This window comes from Gavialis gangeticus, unplaced genomic scaffold (assembly GCF_001723915.1).
Source record: "Gavialis gangeticus isolate Ggan-Ray unplaced genomic scaffold, GavGan_comp1, whole genome shotgun sequence".
Classification (NCBI taxonomy): domain Eukaryota; kingdom Metazoa; phylum Chordata; order Crocodylia; family Gavialidae; genus Gavialis; species Gavialis gangeticus.
This window is the reverse complement of record NW_017728992.1, coordinates 163,399,093-163,412,397: the sequence shown is the minus strand read 5'-3', so window position 1 is coordinate 163,412,397 and position 13,305 is coordinate 163,399,093. Positions and strand designations below refer to the sequence as shown.

The following is a 13,305-nucleotide window of genomic DNA, read 5'->3' as shown; positions in this document are numbered from 1 at the left end:
GGGGGGGGGGGCGGGGGTGTTGATCTCCCTTCCCCTTCCACCACACTGGACTTAACAGCTGGAGGCAGCTGTATCAGAAATCAGATTGGTATCTGCCAATATGCCTCTTTAAGTGTTGGTTCTCGGTATCGGCCCCAAAAATCTCTGTCAGTGCACACCTAATTTCAAGCCTTAATTTTCTTGGTATATGCTCCTTTGTTTCAGAACGAAGACGGTCTACTCCTGCTCCAAAAGAAGAGGAGAAAGTGAACGAAGAACAATGGTCTCTTAGGGAAGTTGTGTTTGTAGAAGATGTTAAGAATGTTCCTGTTGGCAAGGTTTGTTTTGTTTTCATTTTTAACCTTTCCTGGATGAGCTGAACTGGTCATCTGGTTGTCCTTTCAATATAAAGTGTCCAGTTGGAGTTTTTTTAGTTGTTTCTTCTTGAAATAACTGTTATATAAAAAATAAAGCTTGAATCTGAAGGAAATTTTGTGGGGGGGCTTGCGTCATGCTTAACAAGAAAGATGCAAAGACTTAGCATTGCTCAAAGTCTTGCAGTATAAAGAATGATACTGTCATAGTCAATCCAGTAAAATCGTGGTGGACCAGAAAAAACATTTTGTTTTTAAATTAAGGCCTGAACATTTGCTTAGGCAAATCTGTTGCTGAAATGAGATATTGAAAATTAAATTAAAATCAAAGTGACAAGCTTCTGAGTAGGAGTTGACTATGTTTGCTGGTGAATGGTAATAATTTTATGTAATGTTTTAGTAAATAGCTGTTGTCAGCATCAGGGCATTTCATTCTTTAAATAAAGAAACCAGGTCCCAGAGCTCCTGTCTGGTAGGCTTTGAGACAGGATCAAGAACTCCAAGAGGAGGAACATTCTTTGTTCTCTACTCCACTTTGCCTTCTTCACTGCTTTGGTTCTGGCTTTATGAAACTGGTCGGGATGGACAAGTCAGCTGGGCAGGACTCTTTTGTGGCTTTCAAGCTTACAGGGAAAGTAGCACAATTTGCAATAAACTACAGGGAATTGGGCTACTTCCCACTCTAGTTAAGGAAAAAAAAAAAAACTTGTACCTGCTAGGGAAGGACCCTGTGACCATAGATTCATAGATGCTAGGGTCGGAAGGGACCTCAACACACAGAGTTCGACCCCCTGCCATGGCAGAAAAGAGCGCTGGGGTCACATGACCCCAGCCAGATGCCTATCCAGCCTTCTCTTAAAGACCCCCAGGGTAGGGGGGAGCACCACCTCCCTTGGAAGCCCATTCCAAATTTCGGCCACCCTTACCATGAAGAAGTTTTTCCTGATATCTAGCCTAAATCTGCTCTCTGTCAGTTTGTGACCATTGTTCCTTGTTATCCCAAGAGGCGGCCTGGTGAACAGGGCATCTGCAATCCCTTGCTGCATCCCCATAACGAATTTGTAGGCAGCCACAAGATCACCTCTCAGCCATGTCTTGCAGAGGCTGTGAAGAGATCCAGGTCCCTCAGTCTATCCTTGTAGGACTTGTCCTGTAAGTCCCTAACCATACGAGTAGCCCTCCTCTGGACCCTCTCCAGTCTATCAACATCCTTCTTGAAGTATGGCACCCAAAACTGGACGCAGTACTCCAACTGTGGTTGGACCAGTGCCACATAGAGGGGAAGTATCACCTCCTTGGATCTATTTGTCATGCAACTGCTGATGCATGATAAAGTGCAGTTAGCCTTGACGATTTTCTCACACTGACGACTCGTTCATCTTGGAATCCACTACGACTCCAAGATCCCTTTCCTGTTCTGTGTTGCTGAGAGGGTCACTTCCCAGCCAGTAGGTGTGCTGGATATTTTTGTGCCCTAGGTGCAGCGCTCTGCATTTGTCCTTGTTGTACTGCATCCTATTGTGTACTGCCCGTTTTCTAACCCGTCCAGGTCTGCCTGCAATCTTTCCCTACTCTCCGGAGTGTGCACTTCACCCCTCAATTTAGTATCGTCTGCAAACTTGGACAGAGTACACTTCACGCCCACATCCAAGTCACTGATGAAGATATTGAAGAGTACAGGTCTAAGGACCGAACGCTGCAGGACCCCACTACCCACATCCTTCCAGGTCAATATCGACCCATCTACTACCACTCTCTGGGTGCAACTGCTAAGCCAATTTGCCGCTCACCGGACCGTGTGAACATCTATGTCACAGCCTCTTCATTTATTTATGGGAATGGGATGAGATACCAGTCGGAGTTGACTAGGTTTTGGGTATTCACTTGTCTAATACATCTCAAAATCTGGAGACCTGGGAAGTTGGACCCTCCAAGCATCTTTGAAGGAGGAGGATTCAGTGATGAATTTTCACTGTCTTCTCTGCTGCAGAGGAATTTGAGCAGTTTAGAAGGCAACTGTCAATCCTCTGGTTCATGATGTACACATAAGAGGTCTAGTCAGATGCCTGATGAATCTGTTTGTGGCTGACAGGCCCAATTCAAGAGTGACACAGCTTGTTACAAGTTTTACTGATATATACGTTGTCTGAGTTGGAGTTCATTCTGCTTTTTTTTTTTCTTGATTTGCTTCTATCCCCTGGATCAAAGCTGCTTCATGTTGTGCTGTACCCAGTGCCAGTTGTTCCCTCCAGATTAGATAGGATTCTGTGCACTTCTCCCAGGTTTCTACGTTGATGTTGAATGACTTCATATAATTTTTGCCCACATTGTGGTACCACCATAGAGGGCAACCCTGCTTTCTAGAGCCACTTAAACAGCTCTTAAAACCATTGCAGGGTGCCATTACAGAGTGTCATTACAGTCTAGTGAATAGGAAACTGGGCTGCAAGTTGAGACAGGTTCTGTTTCTCTCTTTGCACTGACCTACTGTGGCTCTAGGCAAGCCACTTAATCTCTCTTTTGTCTTGCTGTCTTTTCTATTTATATTGTAACTATCAGAACAAGTGCAGTCTCACTGTTTCTGTGACGGTGCTTCAGTTTTGGAGGACACCAGATGTTATTGCACAGGAATCAGAAATGAGGTTTTATTGCATTTTTACAGATATTTTATTGTGTGTATAATTGGACTAGTATAGCCATCTTGTTTTGTCTCAAGTTGTTGAAATGTAAATGTCCACTAATTGCTACTAGGAAGGACCCATCTGTCAGGACTACTAGGAGGAAATTTTTGCCAAAAAGTTTTATTCCTAAATTGGTCTAAAAAACTATTGGGTTCCATAATAATGTGAAGGGTACTTCTAAAAATAAAACTATAAATAGAAAATTTAAAAAATAAAAAAGCAAAGAACCTTTTGATCACTTAAAGCAGGTTTTGGCAGCCTACAGCCTGCAGAACTATGGCTTCAGTGGCATTTGGTGACAGGGAGCCTGATACACTGAGGAGCTAGTGAGAGAGCAGATTGGGATAGCAGACTTTCACTGTTGTTCTGCTGATTTCAAAAGAACCAAGGGCGATAACATTTTTCTCATGTCCTTTAAGAGACCAGTTTACTAATATTAGTCTCTGCTTTGGCTCTTGGAACCAGCTGTTAGATAAAGAGTAGGAAACTTGGGTTGGAGTTGTCTTATGTTCTTTGGCAACTGCAGTTACTTTTGGTCTGAGTTTTTTCATTAGCAGAGTCCAAGGCCTCCCCAAATACCTTCAGTCCATCAGACTTCACTTGGATCGGGTGAGATATCTCTATAGTCTTGGTTTCTAAAACAAAAGTTTTTTCTGGCTTTATGTTTTGGGTGAAGACACAAATTAGACTGACTGTGACAAAGCTTGGTCTGCAGGTTGGATTATGTTATTTCTGTAGGTGCATTAAATTCTTAGCCTTGCTTGGATTTTGAAGTATTTGTTTAGATAACCGCCTTAAAAAGTACTCTCACTTAACTTGGTCTGCAAAAGGAACGTGGCAGGTATGCACCTTATAGACTAAGTACCCATGTCTGCCTGTAGTCCACAGAATGAAAATTCAGCCTTTTTCATAGTCTTAATTTGTTGTTCTAGGTGTCTTAATTTATTGTTCCTTTTATGCTTGATTTTTTTTTGTACATATCTGCTAGGAAGGTGGAGGGTAAATCCTTATGTTGAGTGATTTGTGCAATAACTATCTGGGCTGAGCTGTCTACTGATGAGTAGGTTAGAAGGTAAAAAATGCACTTTGGCTTTCGTTAAACTTACTAAGGCCTTTGACACGGTCAGTTGTGAAGCCCTGTGGAAAGAACTGACCACATTTAATTGCTCTGAAAAATACATCAGGGTCTGGAGGCTTCTCAAAGATGGGATGACTGAGAGATTCTTTGTAGCAGATCAGAGAAATTCATTTATCATCCAAACTGGGGTCAAGCAAGGATGTCATCACCCCAATTCTGTTCTCCCTCTTTTTTTAATGTCATCCTGGTCTTCATTAATGACTGTCTCCTTTCTGGAATTGAATACTGAACAGACGAGGGCTCATCAACCTGGACATTTTCACTCAGACCAAAGTATTCAAAACAACCATCCTTGATCTTCAATATGCTGATGACTATGCCATCCTTGTGCACACTGAGGAAAACCTCCAGACTACACTGTACCTCCAGACTGCAGAAGCCTACTGAACTTAGAGTCTCTCTCAATATTGAGAAGACTAAAGTCCTCTATCAACCTGCTCCAGGCCATAGATGTGATCCCACTCCTCAAATTACCATTCAGGGAAAGACTCTGGAGGTCTTTGAGCACTTCTCTTACTTTGCTATCTACATCTCAGAGACAGTAAGAGATCATCTCAGATCTGGTGCACAAGTGCCTCTGGAAAATTGCTTCAATGTGTTTTTATTGATCTCAATCTCTGGAAAGAAGGGTATAAGCAAGGGATCCTGGTTTTCTCTGTTTAAAACATCAAAATTCTCTGATAAAATTCCAAACTTCTGATTAAAACCCCCCCTAATCTTTTTTTTCTATGATTAAAATGAAATGCCACTAATATATGTGTGGGTAGGTAGGTATCAGTTTAACATAGTGTTTTATTGATATATTTACAAATTTAAAGCAATTTGGAAGTCTACTAGTGCCTCAGTCATAATAAAATAAATGTTTTGGTGTTTGATTTGGTTTTTTTTATCATGGAAAATCTGGGCTCCCAGCCTGTAACCATGTGGCCCTGCTGGTACTCCTCACTTCTGACTTGCTGCCCCCAGGCCCCAGCCCCCCAGTGTTATGGGGCAGGGGGGTTGTGGATGTAGGCGATGGGTTCGGGGGGCATGTGGGGACATGTGCCCCATCACCACCCCAGATTTCTGCATCCACAGTGGGGCATGGGGCTGCAGCCTGGCTGGACCAGCACTGGATAGGAGCCCAGCAGGCAGGACCCATCATAGCTGCCAAGGTAAAGGTACCCTCTGCTCACCAGGCAGCAGCAGGGAGAGACAACTCTGCCACCACTGGGAGCTCAGCACCAGCCACACCACCATAGTGGCCAAGGTGAGGTACTGTGGAGTTGTGACCCCCCCCTTGCTGCTGCCAGGCAGGCAGGGGGCACCTCACCTTGGCAGCCATGGTGGTGGAATGCTTGTGGCTGTGACAGCACCAAGCTTCCCTGCTCCACTTCACCGTCCTGCACCAGGTCCCACTTGCTGGGCCATGGAGGTGGCTCCTGCTCAGTGCTAGTCTGGCCAGGCTTCAGTCCTGTGTCCCACTGTGGGCACAGAAATCTGGGGACACATGACCTCCTCCCTTCCTGCCCCCCCCACTCTGAATTACCAGCAAGTGTTTCATAGAGTGCAAAGCATTCTGGGAATCAGTTGTACAGAGCTGTAGTGGAGCTTGCTCTTGCTTGGGGGGTGGCAGAGGGGGGTTGGACTGACTGTTTTTTGCTGCTGAATTTAGGGTTTTTTTTCCCTTCTGGACATGGGCTTCAGCAGCAAAAAAAAAAAAAAAAAAGGTTGAAAGTCCCTGAGCAGCAGCAAACTTCACTGACACTCTAAAGAGCAACATTCCCCCAACACTTTGCACTCCATGGGACTGCCCAGCTTGTTGCTATCTCTAAATCCTGAACCTGTAATCAAGAACGTATGAGAGATGGGGAGGGGAGTGTGTAAGACTGCTGCTCCAGGCTGACTTTTCCTGTGCTGTGCCTCTACCTTACATTGATCACTTTTCTTCTCTGTGAAGGCAATTCCATGGTCACACCCTTGGGACTTTCTGTATATGAGGATCAACACATCCAGAGATACCTGATTCATCATTAGGGGCTCACTCTTACTTTTTGATGTATAACAGCCAATATTGAGCTGTCAATCGCAAAGCTACCTTGGTGATTGTATTTCAGAAGCTTACCTCTCACCCTTTTTCTGTCTTTCTAATGCCTTATTGAGCTGGGATCTTTCCCAGCTTTCCTAAATAAGTTCTAAATGACCAGTTTCTTTTCATGCACATTTTTTTTTATTTTGACACAGGATATTAAAAATAGCTTTCTTTAAAGGACCCTGCACTTATTTTTATCTGTGTTTTGTCTCTTGGAATGAATGAAAAGCAATCTACTTTTTTAAAATAGTGACTTAAGCGTACAGATTTGCTTTAGAAAGATATGCTGCTCTACTCTATTGATGAGAGCTTGCCACTGCTTTTTCCTAGAGCACTGAGCAAGCCTTGAAGTAGGGCTGGAAGGGACCACAAAAGGTCATCTTTCTCTAACCCCCTGCTCAATACAAGATTATCCTCATCTCATCCAAGACACATTTATCTAACCTGTATTTAAATCTCCTGCACTTAATAAGCAGGAGCCTCAGTTTTAAGAGTAATAATTTCAAACCTTTATGCTGTGGTTAATCGAATTGAATCAAAATGACTTCTGAGTTTCCTCTCAAAACATTATTGGCTTCTCTTTTACCATGAAGAACACAACACCAGCAGATTCTCCCTGTGCCTGAAGAAGGGTGTTTGTCCCTGAAAGCTTGCAAAGAAAAATTTTCCCAACTATTTAGTTGGTTTAATACAAGATATGACCTTTGCCCCCAAAACCTCATCTGCCTATGGCTTTAGACCAACATGGCTACAACTGACAAGTTCTCAGAACTTTTGCATTTATAGTCAGTGCTTTCTGCTTACAGGTGCTAAAAGTGGATGGTGCATATGTTGCTGTGAAATTCCCAGGCACATCCAGCAGTGCAAACTGTCAGAGCACTTCGGGTTCAGATCCCGATCCTTCTTCTCTTCTCCAGGATTGTAGACTGCTCCGAATAGATGAGCTCCAGGTATGTTGTGTGGAGCAGAAGGGGAGGGAAACCCAGGCTCAAATGTTAGTATGTTTTCTTTGCACTATGTATTTATTGACGTTTAACCTATGTTTTTAGGTAGTAAAGACTGGTGGAACTCCAAAAGTTCCTGATTGTTTCCAAAGGACTCCTAAAAAGCTGTGTATTCCTGAAAAAACAGAAATCCTAGCAGTGAATGTAGATTCAAAAGGTAAGTCGCTTTCAAAATATCCCTCATTTTCTCTTTAAAAGCATTTTTCTGTCTTCGCAGAATGCATTAAAAAAAGTGTAATTGTCCACGCTAACTGCATTAGAGGTGCAGTAGTTTGGACTTGTTTAAAGTATGCTTGTACCACAAGTTTTAATATTTTCTTTATTTGCCGCTGAAGGAGTTCATGCTGTCCTCAAGACTGGGAACTGGGTCCGCTATTGCATATTTGACCTCGCTACAGGAAAAGCTGAGCAGGAAAATAATTTCCCCACCAGCAGCATTGCTTTCCTGGGTCAGAATGAGAGAAGTGTTGCCATTTTTACTGCTGGACAGGTTTGTATGTATGTTTGTATGTTTTCAGTAATTTAACTTTGCATTGTTGTCCTTTCAGGGCTAATACTGCATATCTCTTTAAGGTTTGCTAGAGGTGGATTTTTAAATGGGAGACTAGGGAATTTCTGAAGATTGCATCACTAGTTTCACCCTGGACTACTTTGAGTTTAGGGTAGAACTTGCAAAGTTTTCATTTTAGAGGAAACAGTAACTGTTTCAGTGAAAGCTTCGGTGTTCAGTTTTATTTTGGAGGAAAATAAATTTTTATCTAACCTCATCAGCCTATTGGGGATCCCAACTTGTGGAGCACATGGGAGCCTTGAAGGGCTCTGGAGGCTGAGAACACATTTTGTGTAATAACTTTCTGATGTATACCTTATTTTATCACTCCATTAATTGGATTGAACATGTAACCAGGTCACTACTTAAAGCATGATTAACCAGTTAATCGCATCGGAAGTGTAACATCTGTCAGGGCCCTTAGTGTTAAAAGACAGTCTATTCATTCTTTCTCAATGCAGTTTATTATTTAAAGCTAATGAATATAGTAATTTCACATTTTTTCTGTGGATTTTGCACTGTTTATGATTTGGTGACACCTAGAGGTGCACTGATACATCGGTCCATATTGTATCAGCACAGATAAAAGGAAAGTTGACATTATTGGCAATCAGCTTTTTCTGGCTGATGTAGCCTATAATATCACCAATAAATGTTGTGAGCATGCATGCGTGCAGCCAGCCTGGCAGCTTAGAGAGCATAGTCTGTCTGGGGAGGAGGAAAGGGGCAGACTGAGACCCCCCACAGTGAGGGAGGGAGTGGGGCAGGCAGGCATTGCCCAGCTGGGCTGGGGTGGAGCAGAGAACAGAGCTGCAAGCAGCTCATGCAGGGGTGTTTGTGGGGGTGGCGCCCACCACTGCGTGCACTTCTGGGGGAGGCATAGAGGGCATGTGCCCCTGGATCTGTGTGCACAGCAAGGGTAGGATGCTTCTGCAGGGTGGGGCAGAGCCAGAGTCTTCTGGGTGGAGGGGTGGGCCTGGGCTCTGCTTGGGGTGTGCGGCAGTGGCAGTGCTGGGGGAGCTATGGGGAATTTTGGGGTGGCTTTAGCCTACCCTGCAGCCCCTCCTCCCAGCACTGCTGCCTGCCCTAGCGCAGCCCCAACTCAGCCTCCCCACTGGGAAGAGCCCAGTGCTGTTCTAGGTTGCAGTGGCAGCCTGCTCTTGCCCTGCATGTAGATCTGGGAGGTACGTGCTCCCTATGTGTGCAGCAGAAGGAGCCGCTACCTCCCTGGACGAGCTGCTCGCGGCTCTGTCCCCTGCCCTGCGGCCCCCCCCCCCGGGCAGCACTTGCTGGTGATCCAGCCTCGCTCCCTCCCTCACCATGGGGGCCTCCGCTTGCCCCCCCTGTGCAGACTTACTAGCTGGATGCAGCTCTCCACGATGCAGGGCTGCATATTGGCAGTTGAATTGGTATCAGCTGATATGACTTGTTAATAATTGGCCATCGGTATTGGCCCAAAATTTTTTTCATCAGTGCACCCCTGGTGATGTCTTGTCTGTAGTATAAGGATAAATTTAATATTGAGTCTTGCAGCACATTGGAGTTTAGAATAAGATAGCAGAAATATAATTTTCAGTTATCTCTTTTAGACTCACTGTCTGCTTTACTAAAGATACACAATGGGACCTAAAGATGCATGCATTGGCAGAAGCTCTGAAAATGTGGAGATTTGACATTTATGTCAATTCAAGTTTGTTTTATGTGGTTTTTTTTGTTAGGGTTTCTCACAAAGGTGTAGTGGTATCAGGTCCAGATGTCCTATTAAGATCTAGGTAGACAAGGTTCTTTGGGTAAAACTTTCCTATCCAGGAAAAGCACGCACCAACTGCAGATGTTTCCTCAGCCTGATGAAGGGTATTTATACCGGAAAGCTTGGAAAGATTCTTTCCAGCTATTTGAGTTGGTCTAATAAAAGATACTAGTTTTACCTGAAGAAACTTGTCTGCCTATGTCCTTAAACCAACACGGATACAGCCTATACCCCTGCTAAGATCTATGCATGTTTTATTTTAACAAGGAATTTTACTATATCTATATCAATATCGATATAGATGCTTGGCATGTTCCAGGCATTCAAGAAGAGGGGATGGGGGGAGATGTCCTCTAGAAAATCTGTGGTTATAAAGCTAAAAGATAGGGGTGAGGAATAACAAATGGTTTCAGATTTTGAGGTTTCGTCTTGGCAGCTTGGTAGAAAATAGGTATTTAGGAGGGAAAGCATATTACATGATGACTGAAAATACATACTTTACAAAACTTGTTTTTAAAATTGAAGTGGGGGGTTTTCATTTTTTTTTTGTAGGAGTCTCCTATTATTCTTCGAGATGGAAATGGTACCATCTATCCAATGGCAAAAGATTGCATGGGTGGAATAAGAGATCCTGATTGGCTGGACCTTCCACCTATCAGTAGTCTTGGAATGGGTGTTCATTCTTTAACAAATCTTCCTGCTAACTCTACCATCAAAAAGAAAGCTGCTATTATAATTATGGCTGTTGAGGTAATATACTGTTTTGTATTTGCTTCATTACTAAGTGGCATTCTTGGGACCTTTTTAAAATGCTTAAAGTTTAAAGTAGTTCGGATTTAGCTCTTAAACTCTGGCTATTTTAAAGAAATACATAAACTGCCTGCATTTCTACAAATGTGAAAAGCGTAAACAAATATATTTGGTAAATCAGAAGACTGTTTGCCTTTGAAAATGCCTCTAGCCTATGCTTTTTTAATTTAAGTTGCTCACAATTCAAGATGATTAGGGATTAGTACCAAAGTCAAAATAGTGTTTGTATGTTGTATGATGCTAAGGGAATGATGCATACTAGTAGCCTTTTACTACCTGAAGGGTGGTTGCAAATAGGATGGAGCTAGAATGTTCTCGGTGGTGGCGGATGACAGAACAAAGAGAAATGGACTCAAGTTGCAGCAATGGAGCTTTAGGTTGGATATTAGGAAAAAAAACTTTCTCACAAGGAGAGTGGTGAAGCACTGGAACAGGTTACCTAGAATGGTGGGATTTCTATTTGTGGAGGTTTTTAAGGCCTGGTTCGACAAGTGCTGGCCAGAATGATCTAGTTGGGGATGTTTCTGCTTTGAGCAGGGGGTTGAACTAGATGAGGTCCCTTCCATTCTGAATTTTCTGGATGGGTGGGTGGGTGTGGCAAATGTAAATATTGTATTCATTCATGCATTCAATGTATATGCTTCCCTTTTCTTTTGTATTGGGAATGTATTTACTTTCTTAAGACAGCATAGCTCTAACGCTTACTGTAAATGCACTACAGTTTGCCTATAATTTAGAGTAGGACAGGAACTGATAAGGGAGAAATTGTAAAAATAATTTCTTATAAATCTCTAACTTTTAAAATCCTTGAAGCAGGGACTTGTACCTGTGTCACTCTAAATAATATTTTATACGTTGGCAATGTGCAGTGCTTGCAATGCCAGATAGCTCGTTACATCTTCTTAAATTGTTAGCTTCATACAGTTAATGTAGAACCTAAATTTGCATGTATTTGCTGTATTTTTCATGCTGTCACCAGGAGGTTTTACTAGCCTGGGATTGGATCTCAATTGGAAATTGTAGAGGAGCCAAAGGTCTTTTAGATATAGGGTGAGACTTACAGGAAGCTTCAACCTCCCCTGTCCCCTAGCTGTTGAGAGAGCTCTGTAAAAGCCAATAAATATCTTGCTCTGTCCTTGAATCCTCCTTTTTTGCTGTTATGTAAAATCATGAGATAAAGATGATATCTCTTGGCCATTGCAGTAGTTAACTATGATGCAAAGTATCAAACTCTTGTGGGTTTGATAGATGTGTGATTTTTATTTCAGCATGTCCTTCTTGAATTTTCTTTTATTATTTAGTTAAAATAGATAAATGAGCTCATAACATAAGGCAGTTCTGGTATGTTTGCCCTTGGCATTTCCTGTGTTAGTTATTAATGAACTATTTAGAGTTTTTAACTGCAGTTTTATTTCTGCAATTGCTTGTGTCTGATATTTTTGTGTCATTTTATTAACACCTGTCTGTATTTTCCTGAGCACAGAAACAAACCCTAATGCAGCATATTCTCCGATGTGACTATGAGGCCTGCAGGCAATACCTGATGAATCTTGAGCAAGCAGTTGTCTTGGATCAGAATCCGCAAATGCTGCAGACATTCCTCAGCCACAGATGTGATGGAAATCGTAACATTCTGCATGCCTGTGTATCTGTGTGCTTCCCAACAAGTAACAAAGAGACTAAAGAGGAAGAGGGTGAGCTCAAAAAACAGTATCATGAGAATCATTTTGAGAAATCCTTTTCATGGAGTGTCAAAAGTACTGAGAATACAGATCAAATTCTTGGAACATAGGTGCCTAAACTGCGCCTAAAATTAAGTGGCCTTTACTTATCAGTGGGGCTGAGTAGATGCATTTTCCTTTAGTATCATATAGAAGTTTGTGGGAGCTTAGGTTTCATTAATTGTCCAAATACTGTTTTTAGATGCCAAACTTCAGTTACATAACTAAATTTTTTTTACAAAGGAAAGGAAGTGCATTGGCTCTTACATCACTTCTTTCTTGGTCTTTTTATGCAAACAGCATAATTTAAATTTTCTTTTTCAAGGTTATCAAATACCACTGAACATTAGCAAAGTTGCATTTGGTGTCTTTTTTCCATTGAAAAATGTGTTATGTGACTTACTAAAAAATATGAACACAGGGCTTTCTGTTGAGTCAAGACATTAACACACTTTATAGCTGCTTAAATATTACTACATCAAAAATCTGTTAAAAGAATGTAAATCTGTAAAGTCAAGCACTCAAAAGTTAGGAAATGCCAGAATTAAGATAATCTATGCATTATGCATATGTATTCATTATAAAACAGACTGTAATTACACAATCATACTATTTTTTCCACAGGACTACCTCATTCAGTGCACAAGATGGACGGTGCTCACCGAATGGGTAGCTATTCAATATTTCTTTTTCTCCTCCTCATTCAGTGTGTGGCCCCATTCCTTATTTACTGCACACCATCCAAACCCTGCACTGAATAAAAGAATTATTAATCCCCTGGAGGGCTTCTCTGTGGTGCTGTCATTATAATCTTTTGATTCTTTAAAACATTAAAAAAAATTCATCTCCACAATAACCTTGTGGTGTGAGGGAGCAATATTTATTCCCATTTACACATGGAGATCAGAGAAACAGATTAAATCTTAAAGTGTTGGCTAATTTTAGGTGTTCAAAATGGGAAGCATGGGGCCTGACTTATTTTTTTGGAGTACTTGACAGTTTATCAGACTTTTATGTACAAAACTCAGTTCTCATTAACATTGGTGGTAGCTCTGAGCACTTAGCACATCTACAAATCACCCCTGATGTCTCTAATCAGGGTCTCAGAGAATAACTAATACAGTTGCCACTTATGAAAAATGTGGTGTTCAGCTGAACTCTGTTTGCTTCACGTGTGGCAGAAATAGAATCCAGTTTTGGAGCAGCATTCGGTTGTGCTAACTAGAA

General features: G+C 42.1%; 1 protein-coding gene across 9 annotated transcripts in view; it reads left to right on the top strand.

The window, feature by feature from the left end:
* The window catches only part of UBR5 (ubiquitin protein ligase E3 component n-recognin 5), a 175,212-nt gene that overhangs the window by 91,527 nt on the left and 70,380 nt on the right, over positions 1-13,305 (top strand). For 7 of the 9 annotated variants that reach the window (XM_019528036.1, XM_019528038.1, XM_019528037.1 and 4 more), the window contains 7 exons: positions 205-317; positions 7,050-7,193; positions 7,293-7,404; positions 7,583-7,737; positions 10,100-10,297; positions 11,841-12,051; positions 12,703-12,747. In XM_019528036.1, the coding sequence (XP_019383581.1) occupies positions 205-317; positions 7,050-7,193; positions 7,293-7,404; positions 7,583-7,737; positions 10,100-10,297; positions 11,841-12,051; positions 12,703-12,747 (978 nt within the window). The remainder of the gene's footprint in view (positions 1-204; positions 318-7,049; positions 7,194-7,292; positions 7,405-7,582; positions 7,738-10,099; positions 10,298-11,840; positions 12,052-12,702; positions 12,748-13,305) is intronic. The other 2 variants (XM_019528035.1, XM_019528034.1) reach the window with 1 other exon arrangement.